This window comes from Mus caroli, unplaced genomic scaffold, assembly GCF_978045245.1.
Source record: "Mus caroli unplaced genomic scaffold, Mus_caroli_1 scaffold_16, whole genome shotgun sequence".
In the NCBI taxonomy this organism is placed as follows: domain Eukaryota; kingdom Metazoa; phylum Chordata; class Mammalia; order Rodentia; family Muridae; genus Mus; species Mus caroli.
The window spans coordinates 92,326,173-92,345,231 of NW_028227271.1; the positions used below are offsets into that span (position 1 = coordinate 92,326,173).

The window sequence follows — 19,059 nt, forward strand, 5'->3', positions numbered from 1 at the left end:
AGTTACAGGGTGCCAGATTTCAGTCCAATATGAAAAAGAAAACAAAAAACAAAAAACAAACAAAAAACTTAGAGTCCAAAGAAAATCAAATTTTAATTGGATGAAGCTCCCATATTTTAATTAAAACTAGCTAACACTTCTACATATATGGCAATTACAGAAAAGGAAAGATAAGCTCATATTTTTACGGTGGAAAATCTGTCTAAAACTAACATTTCATTTCTTATGGATATGACTTTTTAAAAAATTTTATTCTTTTTTTTTTTTTTGGTTTACTCTGCAGCGTTGGGATTGAAATTAGAGCTTCACACACAGTAGGTGAAGTCCCTACTAATAAGCTATATTCCAAGCCTCAATTTGATAGTTTTTTGTTTTTAAAGATTATGTGTATGTGGAGGCTAGTCTTGTGACATGTGGAAGTCAGAGAGATTTCTGTGGAGTTGATTCTCTTTTACTTTTATGTGGATTCAGGGCCTCTGACTCAGATCATCTGAAATTTTATCTTCCTGATGGCCCATGATTGGATACTCTTTAGAGAACAGACTCCCATAAACTGTGCCCTGATTTCCACATACATGCTGTGGCTCATGGTGCTGCCTTCCCATCAGAAAAAAAAAAGTGTGTGTGTGTGTGTGTGTGTGTGTGTGTGTGTGTGTGTGTCTCAGTTGGCGCCGCAGTGCCTGCCTATCTAATATCCTATAAACCCAGGCTCAATACTCAGCATCTCATACAGCTGGTGTGGAGAGACAACTGTAACCCAAACACTGGAGAACTGAAGACGGGAATCAATCACATAGTCAAGATCACTCCTGGTTACAGAAGAACTAGTTCCAAACACTAAAACACAAACATACCAAGTCTATCAAATTTGTAGTAAACATTTAACTAGTAAGACTTGATTTTACACACACACACAAAACACTGTCTAAAGAGGAAACTGGTTATTTTTAAATTCAGATGTAGCCTTGGATTCTCATATTATTATACTTTGGTATGTGTAGGAGGCTGGCTCCAGGTCAGAATAACATGATTAATAAAAACAACCCAACAATGCTCAATTTCTTGCATAAAAGGGCACAGTTCTCAAGAGCTAGGAATGTAGCTCAGTGGTACAGCCTCTTGTTTGACACATGAGAAGGCCCTTGTAGAATCCTTTGCAAAACATCACATCCAACACTGTAGATCTCATGTTCATATTACATATATTAATGAAAATGCCATGTAAACAACTATAGTTTAGGAAATAACAGAGGACAACAAAAACACCTATAATGCTCATTAGAACAAACCAAATCATCTAGTCTTTATTCATAACGCAGAGCCTGCACATACACAGTCAACTGCAATTATCAACATTTCTTGATTCTAAATGTTGTTATATAAGACAAAAGTAGGTGGGAATGGAATGGAAACAAGTCAACGGTAGGCAACTTGACTTATATTACCTGATCCTAACCCTTAAGAATGCATGTGACTCAGGGAAGAAGACCATAGGCTTGTTTATGTCTCCTGTCTCAGTGAAATTATTCATATTATTTCTGTACTCTTCCAACTGTCTCAATCTGAATAATGAAGTCCTTTCCCAAGTACTTTATAAAAATGATGCTGGGGTACTAAGCAATTATTATATATACATTCCCAGGGCGTCCTTACCCAGTTCAGTTTCACATATCCAGGTCACTATAACTCATTATCTGGACTGAAACTGCAATGCCTTCTTGTTGCTGTCTTGAGACAGGCTCCTGCATCCCAGATTGACCTTGAACTTACTATGTAGCTAGGGAAGACCCTGAACCCCCCAACCCCTCATTCTTGTGCTTTAGTCTTTGGTGTGCTGGGGAACCCAACTCTAGTTTTTCCCACAGTACAAGCAATCTATCAACTGAGCGACATCATTAGCTCCTGGAACTATCAAATGCATTATGCAGTCCCAATTCTGAGGGTAGCTGAGCTGACTTTTGTTCAAATTAAAGACTATTATATTATTGTAATAATACCTTAAATATCAGAAAATTATAGTAGTCTAATCAAACACACAGAGGCCAATAAATTTACTTTAAAAATTCAGGTCAAAGACCAGGGGTGAAGCCCAGTGTGAGAGAGGCCCTGATTTTGACCCCTAAGGAAGGATAGGTTAAGTCAACACCAAGTTCAAAATCGCAAGTTAAAATCAAGGGAATCTACCTATTTTATAGCAGTAAAATAAAAGGTATCATCTCCCTACATACAATGTAAAATTTAATTGACTTCAATCTGTAAAGACAAGAGCTTTTGAGTAATTATTTCTTGTGAATAATAGAATCTTATCAGCTTTAGTTGGTTTTAGAGGGAAACTAAATAGAAAATCAAGAAATTACTTTCTTGTTCTGTAGGATAAAAAGTAGGTGGGAACGGAGTTGAAACAAACCAACTAGGTAGGCAATTTGATTTATACTACATGATTCTAACAGTTAATGATGCATGTGACTCAGGGTTGATGCCTCCTGTTTCAGTGAAATCATTATCTCTGTACTCTGGGTATGTAAGTTGGGTATGGTGGATCATGCTTTCAACCCAGCCCACAGGTGGTAGTAGTAGCAAGCAGATCTCTCAGAGTTTGAGACCAGCCTGGTCTATGAAGCAAGTTCTAGGACAGCCAGGGCCACACAAAGAAACCTTGTCAACACTGCCCTCCAAAAACATACAAAAAAACCCTCCCAAATATTAATAAAATAAGTCCAAACATTAATAAGAGTAAGTACACAAAAGGGGCCGGGGAGATGGCTCAGTAGTGAAGAGAGAGCACTTGTTCGCTCTTCCAGAGGACCTGGGTTTGATTCCCAGTCTCTCTCTACCTGATGGCTTACAACTTATCTGTAAAATCAGGGGATCTCTTCTGGCTTTGGAGAGCACTGGGCACATAAGTGGTACACAGATACAAGGAAAACACCCAAATACATTGAATTGAAAAGAAAAGAAAAGAAAAGAAAAGAAACACTTCAAGAGTTACTGACCTAAAAGAGGCTACTTTCCTCTACTTAAATAAAACATGGAAAAGAAACTAGGCAAGGTAGTGTACACCTGTAAAGTCAGTACTTGGAGGTGGAAGCTAGAGGATCAGGAACTCAAGGTTATTCTCAGTGATGTACAAGTTCTAGATACCCTTGACTACATGAGATCCTGCTTGAAACCACTTAAAAAAGTAACAGAAGAAAGTACATAAGCCAGGAGTGGTGGTGCACACCTTTAACCCCAGCACTCGGGAGGCAGAGGCAGGAGGATTTCTGAGTTCGAGGCCAGCCTCGTCTACAAAGTGAGTTCCAGAACAACCAGGGCTACACAGAGAAACAAAAAAAAGTACCTAAAGAATTATTAATGTCAAACTGAAAATTTCTCCACATTCTTGGATTTACTCTGGATGATAATGAACACTTTCATTACCTGCTTATCAGAAAGTAAGCTAGAAGCCATGAAATAGTTCTTTAAAGTGGGCATGTGGTACACGCTTTAAATTAAACCCCCAGCTCATAGGAGGCAGAGGAAAGGAGGACCTTCACTCTGGTCTACACAGAGACCCAGGTCAGACAGGGATAGAGAGAGAGGCTACATATAAATAAATAAATAAATACCATTTTTCAGGCAGCTTTGCTGCTTTCTTCACTAAAATAACTTAAGAGGGGCTGATAATTCATTATCAGGTATTTAAAGGAAGCAGATTCTCAACTACAAAGCAGGTAAGTCTGACAGTGCAGGAAATAAATATCCCAAAATAGCACAATTTTTAAAACCTCTAATTTGGGTCATAAAACAAGAACTTCACACTAGTCAGAAGATAAGACTATGAAATAATATAAGATAAAGAGGAATATTCATAAAATAAAGATTAAAATGTGAAAGAAAAAGAGGTCCAATATCTAACTAGAAAAAAATTCTAAAAATAAAACAAACAAACAAGTGAATGAAATTAAGAAAAATTTCCACTACTAAAGGCAAGCATATTTTCAAATTCAATCACCCAACCTACTACAAGAAAACCAAAGAACCAAACTTGGAAACATTTTTCAATTTTTAACACAAAAGAAGTATAGTTTACAGTTAGTAATCAGATACTAGTGGGCCATAGACAATGTGGTAATAATGTCTTCAGAATCCAAGGGGAAAAGATTATTCTATACAAGTCTATGCCCATCTTAACTATGGAGAGTACGTACTTTTTATTAAAAGACATCTGAGGCAAACTTTTCCTATTGTATACCTTTTCCTAGGAAGCTACAAGAAATGTATTCGGACTAAACAAAATATAAAACAAGTTAACAGATTTTGCAAATTTGGAGAAAGATGAAAGCCAGATCAACAGTTATGCAGCAGGCAGAGACAAGGGTAAGATCAATGGTTTAGAATCAAACGACTTACAAAACCTGTAACAGAAAAGATGCCCAGGAAGACCAAAAAACCCAAACGTCTCAAGATACAATCACTAGGCCTGGTGATACATGCCTATAATCACAGCACTAAAGAGGTAGAGGATAAGATAATTGGTTCAAATTCATCATTGACCACATAGCTTCAGATCCTTGTCATAAACAAATGATCAAGAATAGTTAGCCAGCACAAAATAGAGCCCATGTTTTGTTGTGGGCTTTTTGTTTCCTTTTGGTTTTGTCTGTATTAGTCTTTGATTAGAAAAGAGAGAAGCAGGGAGATGAAGTTGGGTGGATAGGGAAGTGGGGAGATCTGAGAGGAGTTGGGAAAAGTAAAATAAATGATCATCAAACAATTTATCCCATATATTCGAGTTGGATCATGTTAGGGTCTAAGTACTACTCAAAGTGATCTACAAATTCAGTGTGGACAAAATTCCAATGACTTTTTGCAAGAACAAAAAAAAAAAAATCCATTTTAAAATATACATGAATCTTAAGGGAACCCCAACAGCTAAACAACGTTCAAAATGGACAAAGTACATAAATATAAATACATAAATCTTTTTAAAAATGGACAAAAATACGATATTTATCTTGAGTAGATATAAATAAATGGCGACAGAGCCTATGAAAACATGGAAAAAATCTACTAATCATAAAAGAAATGCAAATCAAAAGTACAATGAGGGATTTTCTCACGTCCACAGGAATGAGTTTTATAAAAACAAGTGTTTGAGGCATCCATAAAAGTTTAAGAAATGAAAAAATAAGCTAGGGCTGGTGAGATGGCTCAGTGGGTAAGAGCACCCGACTGCTCTTCCAAAGGTCCAGAGTTCAAATCCCAGCAACCACATGGTGGCTCACAACCATCTGCTACGAGATCTGGCGCCCTCTTCTGGAGTGTCTGAAGACAGCTACAGTGTACTTACATATAATAAATAAATCTTTAAAAAAAAAAAAAAAAGAAAAGAAAAAATAAGCTAACATTTGATCCAGCAACCCATTTGTGTATGTGTGTGTGTGTGTGAGAGAGAGAGAGAGAGAGAAAATCAAGAACAGTGTCCAAGCTGACTATATATTCAGTACTATTAACAAAAGCCAAGAGATACACACAACACAAACTGTTCACCAAGAGAGGAAGGAAAAGATATGATATATCCATATAGTAGCATATGTTTAATCTTTAAGAGGAAGGAAATTCTATTGTATGGTTGCAACATGGATGAATTTTAAAGATGCTATAGTAATATAAGTGAAAAAGCCAATTTTCATGACAATGTAAATTTTTTATAATTTTTCAAAGTAGCTATCATTCTGTAAGGAGGTGAAGACCTACATATAAAAATCAATGACCTGCTTTCTTTCTTTCAGGTAATTTTGCTAAAACAAGCCCCCTACTCCCGTACCCCAAAATACATGAAAAAACAACCCAAAACTCCAAACTGAACATTTGTCTATCAATGTAGCTGCATTAACATCTTTTGTCAGCTGCCAACAAGTGGTCACAAAAGACTACCATACTTTCAGACATGCTAATTCTGAAAGAATGGGCAGTTCAGAAGTGGTAGGACCCAATTTTTGTTTGTAGTGAAGGTTGCACAAATAACATTTTCTGTGCTGCAGAGATATGAAAAAAATTAGAAAGCTTTGGGGGGGAGGGGGATGTAGTGTGCGTGCCTGTGTGCATGTGTGTTTGACTGACAGGGTTTTATTACTAGCTTGAACCTCACTGTGTAAAAGCAGGCTACCCTGGAACTCCCAAAGATCTGATAGCCTCTTCCTCTAAGCCCTGGAATTGGTGTGCCCCACCACCTTTTTAAGGGAGAACCATAAGAAAACTTTTCCTCTTAGTGATAACTCTGGGTAAAGAAAAGAAAAATCTTTAACTACAAGACAACTCCTTAGGGCTGGAGAGATGACCCGGGGGTTAAGAGCACTGACTGCTCTTCTGAAAGTCCAGAGTTCAAATCCTAGCAACCACATGGTGGCTGACAACCATCCGTAATGAGATCTGATGCCCTCTTCTGGTGTGTCTAAAGACAGCTACAGTGTACTTTACATACAATAATAAATAAATCTTTGGGCTGGTGCAAGTAGGGCTGGAGCAAGTGGGGGGCCAGAGAAAGCAGAGGTCCTGAGTTCAATTCCCAGCAACCACATGATGGCTCACAACCATCTGTACAGCTACAGTGTACATATATACATACATACATACATATAATAATAAATAAATCTTTAAAAGAAAAAAAAAGGCAACCCCTTGGAAATCACTTATGACCAAGATCTTAATCACCAGTAAGTTAGCTTAATACAATCTTACACTGCCATTATTTTATGGGCTACAAACTATCCTCCCAGAAATGTTGCAGATGTGGTTACAACCGACAGCAAAGCTCAAAAATAAATGATAAGAACCACAATTTCCAAAAAGAAGTAAGTTTTGATGAACAGGAGTTGGGTGAGTTATTAAATACATTTAAAGAAATAAAAGAATACCAAGTTTAAGATCAAACAATAAGAGATGGATCAAAACTAATCAGGTGGGCCAGATAAGATGGCACAGTGCCATCTTCCACCAAAACCTGACAGTTTGAATTCTAACCCTGGGACTCACGTTAAAGGGAGAGAACTGACCCCCATTAAGATCCACTGATCTCCACATATATACAAATAATAATTTAAATTTAATTTAAAAAAATTAAAAAGTAAGTCAGATAGCAGGGTGTGGTGGCACACGCCGGTAATCCTAGCACTAAGGAGACAGACAGAGGAGGATCTCTGTGGGGTCCAGACCAGCATGGGCTGTGTATCAAGCAGAGCAACCAGGACCACAGGGAGAGACATCGTTTCAAAAAGCCAAAGAATTAAGAAACAAAAAACAAAACCACAAAAACCAGAGGAAGAAGGCCCTGCACTATGCAATCCTTAGTACCTGAGTGGCTGAAAGACGACTGCCACAAATTCAAGGCCAGTATGGAACATTAGGAGTTCAAAGCTGGTCTTGGGAGCTGTATTATTAAGATACTATATCAAAAAACAAACAGAAAAAAGGCCAGTGAACTTTCAAAGGAATCAAGCATAACTTTCAAAAATGCAATACATAAAAACTGCAATTAGAAACCCAGGTTCACATAACTGACTACACATAGTTGGCTAAAAAATTAGTGAAATGGAAAATACCTACAATTACTCAGAACATATAAAAGCAAAGAAACAACAACAAAAAAACCCCACTAACAGTAAAAAGTCCTGGAGGACAGAAAAGAATGTTAATTTAACCACCTGGTATTACAAATAGAGAAAAACAAGAAATATTAAAGAGAGTATTTTTTTTTACTGCAATAACAATGTTCAGATTTAGGAGCCCTAACAATCCCAATTCACAGCAACATACCTAAAAGAAAGACAGTAAGCACCAAAGGCAATGAGGAGCTCCCTAAGGCACAGGGAAACAAGAGACTGAAGCCTGATGGTAGGAAGTGTTCTAAAGATGCTGAGTTTAGTTTTCCACTCCTGTTGAAACAAAATGTGTGTGTGTGTGTGCGGGGGGGGGGGGGGGGGGGCACTTTATGAAGAATGAGTGACTGCTAAGGTAGAAGCCAATTTTAATAACTCATCATAGACAGGCAGTGGTGGCACACGCCTTTAACCCCAGCATTCGGGAGGCAGAGGCAGGCCCATTTCTGAGTTCAAGGCCAGCCTGGTCTACAGAGTGAGTTTCAGGACAGCCAAGGCTATACAGAGAAACCCTGTCTCGGAAAAACAAACAAACAACAAAAAACCTCACCATAGGAGACAACAATTGTGCCCAGCAACAACTATATGGACTATACAACAGTCCAAAAAGCTGTTATTTGAAGTCCTTTAAACTATATTAAATAACTGAATAGCTCAAAAAAGAAACAAAGTATTAGTTATACTAAAAGCTGTTGGGTAATATAAAGTGCTTTATAACTGAATGCACCAAAAACCATTTCTTTTTCTTTCTCTTTCTTTCTCTCTTTCTTTCTCTCTCTCTCTCTCTCTCTCTTTCCTTTGGTTTTTCGAGACAGGGTTTCTCTGTGTAGCCCTGGCTGTCCTGGAACTCATTCTGTAGACCAGGCTGACCTGAACTCAGAAATCTTCCTGCCTCTGCCTCCAAAGTGCTGGGATTAAAGGCGTGCACCACCATCGCCTGGCCCAAAAACCATTTCTTAAACACTGACATTTCTTCAGAGAATGATGACTATTCACACTGATGAAAAAATAAAAACAGCCTCTCTAAGGGAGAAGAGATGGCTCAGTGGGTAAAGGCCCTTGTACTGGAGTCTGATCACTTGAGTCCAATTCCCAGGTCCTACATGATGGAAGGATTGTTTGGTCTTGTTTCTCTGGCTCTACCAAATGTCTCATAAGTCTGTAATTCATTCTTTTTGTTATTTAGTTATTCAAAACATGTTCCATGCCAGGCACCACACTTTCTCTGGTTTTATATATATTCTGCTTTAGCAGTAGATCACCAAACATGAGAATAGCCAGATTTATACTTCTAACCCTTATTCCTTTCTTGACCCCATTTGCAAACACCTCAGGAATAATGGCTAACACTTGTAAGAACTGTGAATTACTTCAAAAGTAATACTGAGTCAAAAAAAAAAAAAAAAAAAAAAAGCCTCCTAGAATGATAATATTCTGTTTAAAGTGAGGGCTATGCAAGTATGCTTATTTTGACAGATTACCAAACTATCATATGTGTGTTTTTCTTTTTACATACACAATGTTTCAATGGGGTTTTTTGTGTGTTTTCTTAAGTTTTTGAAGACAATGTTTCTCTATGTAGCCCTGGCTGTCCTGGAATCCTGAGATCCACCTGTCTCTGCCACCTGCTGGCATGAAGGACTTGCACCACCATCTAAAAGTCTTCTTAAAGACTTTTTATTATTTTTTAAGACATATTAAAAAAGATTTTATGTGTATGGGTATTGCCTCAGGAGGCTAGAAGAGAGTACTGGATCCCTGGAAACTAGAGTTTGGGATGTTTCTAAATCATTACTATGTATGTGAGTTCTAGGAACCGAACACCGGTCCTTTGGTCCTTTTGCAAGAGCAGCAAATGCTTTTAACTGCTCAGCCATCTCTTCAATCCTCCATTTTTACTATATGCACACACACACACATACATGTATATACATACATATTACACACGTGTAGATACATACACACACACAGAGTTATGTGTACCTTAGGAAGCCAGAATACCCTGTTAGATCTCCTGGAGGTGGACATCAGCTGATGGGGTGCTGAGAACTGAACTGTGGTGTTTCACCTGCTGAGTAATCTCTGTAGACTTCCATGAAAATGTTTTAAAAGCCAGGTATGATGGATCACACCAAGCTGAGGCAGCAGGATTAAGTTTGAAGGTAGCTGGACTAGATGATGACTTTCCAGGCCAGCCTAGACCACAGAATAAAACTGTTTCCAAATAAAGTAATACTTTAAGTCTTATCTTCCAATTTTCTATTTTAGCACTTCCTGAAAAGTCAAGAATGGTGGCTGAAACATAGCTCAGACATTAACAGCATCTGATGCTCTTCAAGAAGATCCAGGTTTGGTTTTCTGCACCCCCGTCATTCATATAGCTCAAGACTACCTATAACTCCAGTTCCAGGGGGTCCATCTGCTCTCCATGGGCACCTGCTCATATTCTCTCATACTCTCTCTCTCTCTCTCTCTGCCCCTGCACACCAGTGGATGTGGGCATATACACTCTAAGTCTTAAAAAGTTACTGTGACTACAGCACAGCTATTTGTATGAAGCTACATCTGTCTCCATCTTTGAGCACAAGTGTAAAATTAATTTGATCTCTATGCATTAGGAGCTACTCTTCACAGGACTTTATCAAACATGGAAAGATGCCATACTTGAAAGATCATCTTAATCTTGGGCTCTAACAGAGTGGTGCCATGAACAATTTATGGACAAGGACAGTGTTAACTCTTCAATCTTTACTACGTAGATTAAAAATGTATGTAATTCTAATACTGCCAGTTACTGCATTTCTAAACCCAAGGACTCACTTATTTCACCCTCTATCATTTCATAGTAATAATGTAGCCAGCTGCGTGACAAACAATTACCTTTATTTTAAGCATTCTATATATGAAACATTCTAACTCATCTATATAAGCTTGGCTCTATCTCTAAACTCTTTAATCTAGTGATCTATTTTATTTTCCAAAGTCTTTTTTAATCATTTCTTACAAGATGTCCTAACTACTTTTAGGATAATCAGTGTTTCAATACAACCACTAAGACCCCTCTATCAAGTTACCTTGGGATTTTTAGAAATCCCAAGTCTAGGATTATATTAAGTATACTAGAGTTAACAGTTCTGATTTTTAAAAATTTTCATTAACATAACCTCTTTCTTATGACTATTCTTTTTTCTTTCTTTCTTTCTTTTTTTTTTTTAAGATTTCTTTATTTATTATATGTAAGTACACTGTAGCTGTCTTCAGATACTCCAGAAGAGGGCATCACATCTTATTACGGATGGTTGTGAACCACCACGTGGTTGCTGGGATTTGAACTCATGACCTTCAGAAGAGCAGTCAGTTCTCTTAACCACTGAGCTATCTCTCCAGCCCTCTTGTGACTATTCTTTGTACGTTTTTCTTAATGAGCCTTGCAGATTTCATTTGTTTTATTTCAATAGGTTTACAGCTATATATAAACATGGGCAATGCTGTGGATATAGATTAGATGTGGAGCACTGGCTTACATAAATAGGAGTTATTTGAAATTTAATAACTTAATAAAACATTGCTGTAGTAAGAATGTGAATTTGTTTGGTTGGCCTTGAATTTACTTGAGCTAGCTCTAGTACTGGGATAAGTATACACCACCGTATCCAACTCAAGGAAGTTCCTTTTTGTATGATTTAGCTACAGAAAATGGACTGAACTTACTGGTTCCCATTTTTGTGTGCGTGATGAACTGAATAATCATACCATCTGTAAAAAAATTTTTCTTCCTTCCCAAATGAATTGAAACTGAGACCTACCACTAATACTAACACCTATTTTATAACAATCATATGGCAGACATAAATTGGGAATCCATAAATTAAAAATCTACAGCATTGGTACACACTTTGCAAAAACCATTTTCTACACTAGGAAGTATTGTATTTAATCTTCACCTAAAGAAAAGAATGGGTAAAGAACTACACTCTTAGAAAAGTGAGTGGCTTGGCCAACAGACTGAAGAAATGGAGCTTAGATTCAAATGTAAGTTTAACTAGTTCTCAATTCAAATCCTTTTGTAACAACGTGCTACCCTAAAGGCGATGTAAAGGATACTTCCCATATACACTTCAATATTCTATACATGGTTATTCTGTCTTACTCTAACTCCCTTCCCCATTATACACTACACTTTAGGATTACACTCTAGGCCTTGGACATGCTATGCAAATGCTTATCCAGGTATTCCCAAGTCCTTTCAACTCACTCTCAAGGCTATTAGTAAAATATATAGAAAATTCCAGAATTCTAATAGCAACTATCCTTTTCCTTTTGTGTGTGTGTGTGTGTGTGGTAGCAACTTTATCATTTCAAACTCATATATGCATCCCAAGGGTCTCTGATTCAGCAATGGGAAAACTAATATAAGAAAGTTGGAAAAAAAAAAAAAACAAACAGCCAAGTAAAGTTCTATCTTCATGATTGGTTTCAAAACCCATTCACCCGGGTTTTCTTTCTTTAAAGACAGTGTTATTAACTCTACACATTCAAGTACAAAGTATAAGAGAAAAAGCAAAACCCTAAAGTCACTGGCTAATCAGACCATGCAAGGTGATCGTTTGTCTGCCCAAATTATTTTAGTGATCTAAGACATGTCAACTCATTAGATGACCCGCTGCATCTTTTTGACTAGATTCTTAAATGCTCACCACAAATGTTAACACCTGGAGGCTGAGGCTGCAGGTCTCTAAGAGTCTTAAGAATAAGGGGAGTAATTATTTTGCACATTTATACAATCTTCATTCTTTGGATTCAATAAAATTGATAAGAATGGTAAAAATGTTTCCAAATGATTATTTAAATAGCAACTTTATTGAAGGTAGAGTATAACATTCAGACATCAATGATACCAAACGTTACAGCTAGGAAAATAAAACTAGTTTAAGTACCAGCTAAAGATTTTAGTTATCCAGAGAACACACAAGTATTTGACCAAATATGAAAATTACAAGAAATGTTTGAGGTTTTTCTCAAGAATAAGTGAAGAGAAAATGGCTGTTTAAAACACTAAAAGGTTGTATTTCTGCTCACTGGAGAATATAAATGACCTTTTTTATTACATATTTGTGTATCCCATATACCCCCTTTAGCTCAAGTACTGCTGGGAGTGATGGAACACACCTTTAATCCCAGCACTCAGGAAGCAGAAGCAGGCATTTCTTTGTGATTTCCAGGCCAGACAAGGCAACATGGTGAGACTTTGTCTCTTAAAAAAACAAAACAAAACAACAACAAAACAATCCCTGGAGTACTATGAGAAACTCATTGTCATTAAGAGGATGAAAAAAGTCTGTTATGAAAGCATCAGGATTTGCCAGCCCCCCCATCAAAAATTACCTTAGGGCCAGCAAGACAGGTAAGAGCACATGCCCTATAAGCCACATGACTCTGGTGGAGGGAATTGGATTTCTGTTGCAACCTCATCTCCACAGGTGAGCTGGATACATACATCACTGGGCATGGACACACATCCACAGGAAACAGTGTACAATAATAAAAAGAATTATGCTAATCTGAGTGTGACGCTAATAGAAGCTGGGAGATCAGTAGTTTTAAGTTATCTTTGGCTACAGAGTGAGCTCAAGGTTAGCCTGAGACTCTCATGAGACCCCCGACACAAAAAAATAAATAAAAACAAAAGGGAATCTGCTTGGTGTGATGGGAATACTTAAAAGCCCAACACCCAGAAGGTGGAAACAAAAAGACCTACAGTTCAAGGTTGAATGTGAGGCTAACATAGTCAACATGTTATCTTTGTTTTTTGAGTGTGTCCTCCCTTAGTTTTTTTCTTTTCTTTTTTTAAGAGAACAGTATACCTTCTCAACACGTGAGTTCTCCAACTAAACTCACTTTCTGCCATGAAGCCATCTTGGTTACCATTTTCCAGGGGAGAACCTGCTTTGTCTTGTGTCCCTCACCCATTAACTAAGCATCTTACCAGAAATATATAAACACATATACAGAACATTCAAAAAAATGTTTCAATTGGAAGCAAATCTTCAAAAAACCAAAACCAAAACAACAACAAATGGCATCCTAAGTTTACTTTGTCCTTAAAAAATATACAAAATAGGAAAACAGAAAGTGGGACCTTACAGCACAAAGATTGAATAACCACTCAACACAGAAATGTTCAGTATGAGTTATCACAAGTGAAGATAATCTATTTGGAACTTGCTTACAACATATCATACTAATTCTTTAGTATAGCATTACAAACACCAAACCTGGGGCTAGTGGGAGAGCAACTGCACATGCATGAAGAATCAGCATTCCACTTCCAGCATCGAGTACAGGGGAATCCAAGGGAAATTTAGTCAAATATATTGTATATTGATATGGCTAGGAAAGCTAAGAACTAGAATTGAGATTTTTGATGTTCACTCTGAGTTATCGATAGTCAATGACTGTGAAGCAACTTATCCATATGTAAAAGACTTAAAACACTTCCCCAAGTTTGAGATCTTTCAAATTAAGGAATACATATATATACATATATATGTTTATGTATATATATATATATATATATATATGCAAACTAAGCTTTTCCACCTATTAAAGTTCTATCATAACTGTTTTTAACTACAATCAACATTGTTAGTATTGTTACTTATTCATCTTCCTCAAACATTAGCATTATTGTACATGAATTCTTGTGTTTAAATACCAGTGATTTTCACATATGCCTCTGTAAAAAGACAAGAGTGTCTTAATAATTAGTTCTGGTGATACATGCAGTTAAAAAATCTACTTAAAAAAAAAAAGACTTATTTTACTTATATGAGTACACTGTAGCTGTCTTCAGACACATCAGAAGAGGGCTCTGGATCCCATTACAGATGGTTGTGGGCCACAATGTGCTTGCTGGGAATTGAACTCAGGACCTCTAGGAAGAGGAGGTCAGTACTCTTAACCACTGAGCCATCTCTCTATAACCAGGATTTACCAAGCTTACTTAAGCTGGTACTCAACATTCTTACAATACTGATTGGATTGAAATAATTTTAAAATATATAGGCCTGCATTATGAAAACAAAACAAAACAAAAAACTTTAAAGACTCCCAACATTCCTGCTCCCAGTTTTCAGTACCTAAACAGTTAAAATGCAAATCTGTCATTCATTGAATGCTAAGAAAACAGAAAAATATCGTACAAAATGAACAGAAAAATTTAATGGTTAAACACAGCATTTTCTAGAACACATGTTACTCATTAGCAATAGATTTATGGGCACAGAGGCCATTTCCTAAGAAAAAAGAAATTATTTTGTTTGACTATGTTTTCTCCCTTCACAAGACTTTGCTTGTTTCACATCTAAGTCTGTAAAACAAATAACACGTTAATGTCTGAAATGTCTCATGATTTTGCTCTGAAGATATAATTTCAGTCATTTTTCTCAGCACTGGCCTGAAGACTTTTAAGCCACCACCTTAAGATTGAGGCTTTCAACAATCAGTAAAATACCTATGTCAGTAATATAATAATTTACATTTTAACACCTCTTTTTTAAAAAATGGGGGCATTTCATCTATTTGATTGATAGATTTTTTTCTTTATCAGTAATATATAAAACAGTATCTCTTGTAGTAAATTGTATCATAGGATTCCCTAAAATGAAGTAATTTTTTTCCTTTAGAATTTTCGGCCCCTAATTATTAGCCAGTATCCCATTTTACAGAGGAAACTCAAAAAATATGTCCCAAGTGCCATAAAAATCACAAAGATACGGTTACTAAAATTTTGTTTTCCGATGAGCCTCTTTTAAATACATGACTCTCCTAAGGTAAATGGGATGAAAAAGCTATCTGAATTTAACCGTGATGATCCTAAATATGCTAAGGCACACATAAAGCTGTATGTTTACTGCATGAACCAAGCGACTGGCTGTCTTACTCTGATTCATGACAGTCCAATAACTACACGGTTAAAAGCCTCTTGTTTCTGAGATAAGATGTACAAGGAATTACAGCTACTTTAGCAATGACAGCTATCTGGAAGTAGAGGATTCATCCCAGGCACCACAACTACTCAGTATACAGTCACTGGCATTTTCTTTTTCCCCGGGCGGGGCGGGGGGCAGGGGGGAAGACCTCAAAGGAGAACCACCGACCGGTCCACTTGGAGCCGTCCTCAATGGCTCCAAGGGCTACACACGCATCATCTGCCCTAGGAACTTCGCACATCTTTTTCGGTCTAACAGCTAAACGATTCACAGGTGGTTGGCATATTTAACATCTCCGCGAGCAAGAAAACCCAAAGGGAATGAGATGGAGGCGATGACGCTGGCAAAGTGGCAGTTAATCTGAGGGGCTGGGGGCAGGGGGGTGGTTGGTGGCGTCGGGGACCCAGGGCCAAGGGAAGGTACCGACAAAGACCTGCTGTGTGATCTGGGCTCCGGGGGCGTCGCGGTAGAGGCCGCTGACTCCGCACTCGGCGCGAGGCCCCTGGGCTCACTCTCTCCCCATTCCCCGAGCCAAAGGGAAGATAAGAGGTGGGGGGTGACAGGGTGGAGGCGGGGACCCGGGAAGCCGAGGGGCCGCAGCGGGCCGCTCGGCTCCGCTCCAAGGCCGCGGGAGGCCATTTTACCTCCGGGGCCGTCCAAGGCCCTCCACGTCCCCAACCCCTCGGCCGTCATCCCTCCCCCGTCTCGGCCCCTCGCGGGGGCCGCTGTCCGCTGCCGGCCGGAGCCGGAGGCCGAGTGCGACAGGGCAGGGAAGGGCGGGTGTGGGGAGGGTGCTGGGGGCCCCCGGCCGCGCCTGCCGCGGGGACCCGGGCTCTCGGGGCGGTGCGGCGGGGGCGGGGGCGGATGCGGCCGCGGGGCCGGAGCGTCGGCGGGAGCCCGACCGCGGGGCGCGGAGGGAGAGGAAAAAGGGAGAAGGCGGGGAGCCGTTACCTATACTGGGCCGCAGCCGCCGCCGCCGCCGCCCCGCTGTGGGTGAATCCAAAGTAGTTGCCGGTCGCCATTTTGGCATCTTCCCCCAGCCGGCTGGGCACTGCGGCGGGCACGGAGAGTCAGGTCCCATGGCGGGAGGGCAGCCGTCAAGGGGTCGGGGCGCCGAGGGATGGCAAGGGAGAGAAAAGGGGCCGTGAGAAGCCGCCCTGGCCGGCGGGGACCGCGGCCGCGCCGCCGTCCGCCTCCCTCCCCGCACTCCCTCACTCACTCGCACGCCCGGGTGGCGGCCGCCGCCTCCTCCCCGGAGCTGGCCCCAACCCCCGCGCCTACCCGCCGCCCGGGGCCCGGGCAGGGCATGGCAGAGGCCTCCACGGACCACATTTAGACTCACCATAGGTGAAAGAAACTACAGGGCATATGGGAATCATGGGCTCGGGCTGCTGCTGCTGAACTCTGAACTCTCACCCGCTGCCTCCCTCCTCTGCCCCACTCCTCCTCAGCGGAGAACAGACCGCCGCCGCCGGCCGCACCGCGCAAGCGCGCTAGTGCGATGCATCCTGGGAGATGTAGTCCTTACGCCCCGCGCCAACCCCACCCCCCACCCCAACCCGGGGCTGGCGCAGGGCCCCCCGAGGAGCGGATTTCTGGGGTGCGGATGTGGGGTTCTCTCGTGGGACTACGGGCCCGGCCTTATCCTAAGCGATGGTGACTCGCACCCGCTGCAGGGAGGCTACAAGGCGGAGGAAGAGCGCCTCGCTCGGCCGCGGGGGAGTCGGGGAGCGTGACCAGATAGAATGACGTCTGTTGGCCTTTTCGCCGCCTTACTTTTTCACCGGTTTCCTTTACTTTTGCGGCTGCGTTTGTTCTCTGTTTCAGCCCTCCTCTCGCCTTTAATTTCCATTAACATTTGAGCTGGCCTAATTCCTGTTGCTTGTCACTGGCCTTTGGAAAGGGGAGGAGGCAACGATGGGGGGGGGGGGGGGAAGAGCAGAGGAAGTGCTGCACCAAGCATCTGCCCAGAACCCTGCCTGTCACAGGGGTCACACATTTTGCCAAGACCCCGCCCCACCTCACAGACAAGGAGCCTTTCAGGGTCATGTTGGCGGCCCCCAACAAGGTGTTGGGCGTTGTAGATGCTAGAAACGAAACGAGACATGTTGTAGGAGCAAAACAAAATCCCTGTTCACATGACACACTAGAGCCAAAAACATAGAAAATGTGGTGGGTGGGACTGGAGCATTAGGAATAAAAACAGGACAATGAAGATAAGGGGAGTTCGGGCGGTTAGGGCAAGCCCTGGAATAGAGACCTGACAGAAGCGAATAGAGACCTGACAGAAGCAAGAAAACCACCCAGGTAGCTACCTGGAGGAAGGGCAGTGGAGAAGTCTAGAGTATCAAGGAAGTCACTCTGGCTAGAACTGAGTGCGGGCGTGGGGGGTGGGGGTGGGGGGATGACCAGTTCAAAGGTCCTTGTGAGAGTGTTAGATTTCCTGGGTAGAGGGGCACACACCTATAAATCCCATCATTGGAGAGGCTGAGACAGGAGGATTTCCCAGGGTTCTAGACCTGCCTACACTACAGAGGGAGACAGTGTCTCAAAAAAGAAACTACCCACCTATCTGCTCCTTACCTGAGCTTCAAAAGAGTGCCAGGTCTCCCTGGGTCAGGATCGATACTTTATAAATAGTACTTTACTGCATGCAACTGTGTCTTCGTTACAGATGCTTTTCTGTTATCTCTGTATTTTCTCAGGCCATTTTCAGTCACCCCTCCCCTACCTCATACACCCATTTCTTTTCTACTGCTGGGGATGGAGCTGACCTGAGCTAGAGATCGTTTCTCTCTCTCTCTCTCTCTCTCTCTCTCTCTCTCTCTCTCTCTCTCTCCTTTAGTCAGGGTCTTGCTGGCTGGCCTGGAGACTGGCACTCACTATACTGCTTCCGCTGGGCTCTCCCTCCCCTTCCATCCCCCAGCCACTCCTGGACTGATTTCTGTCATCTTGCTCTTACCCTGCCTTCACCAAGGCATTGGAAGCGCTGCACCTCACCTCTTACCTGCCTCGTGGCCATCCAGCAGCCCCTGCTGCTTATCTCTTCTTAAGTCTGATGAGCCTTAAAATAGTCAGAGTGAATCAGAACTCACCCATGGAAATCAGCGCTTTAGTCTACCTAAGGCAAACAATGCCTCAGTCCTTACTGGCGACAACCCCCACACCTCCTACAACAGTACAGGTTCTGAGAACCTGCCTGGTTTGTCCTTTTTCTCATTTCAAAGAGAAAATGTAGAGCTTTGGGGGAAAATCAGTGTCATTGTTTTCGAGAACACTGATGGTTCCCAATTGTGTTGCTAAGGGGGAAAAAATCTCCTACATATGGGGCATTAGAACTGTGTTGAAAAGTGACTTGCCTTGAACTTCACGGAACAATGAAGTCTCTAGGCTAGCTAAGCAGCTAGCTGCTTCCCAAAACCTCACCA

The 19,059-nt window shown here is 40.8% G+C and overlaps 1 protein-coding gene across 3 annotated transcripts in view; it reads right to left on the reverse strand.

Moving 5' to 3' along the window:
- Positions 1-17,129, reverse strand: part of Zfr (zinc finger RNA binding protein) — a 64,963-nt gene extending 47,834 nt beyond the window's left edge. For all 3 annotated transcript variants that reach the window (XM_021182872.3, XM_029469398.2, XM_021182871.3), the window contains exons 1-2: positions 16,974-17,129; positions 16,583-16,682 (exon numbers count right to left, since the gene is read on the reverse strand). In XM_021182872.3, the coding sequence (XP_021038531.1) occupies positions 16,583-16,682; positions 16,974-17,010 (137 nt within the window). In that variant the 5' untranslated portion in view covers positions 17,011-17,129. The remainder of the gene's footprint in view (positions 1-16,582; positions 16,683-16,973) is intronic.
- Between the last annotated feature and the right edge of the window lie 1,930 nt (positions 17,130-19,059).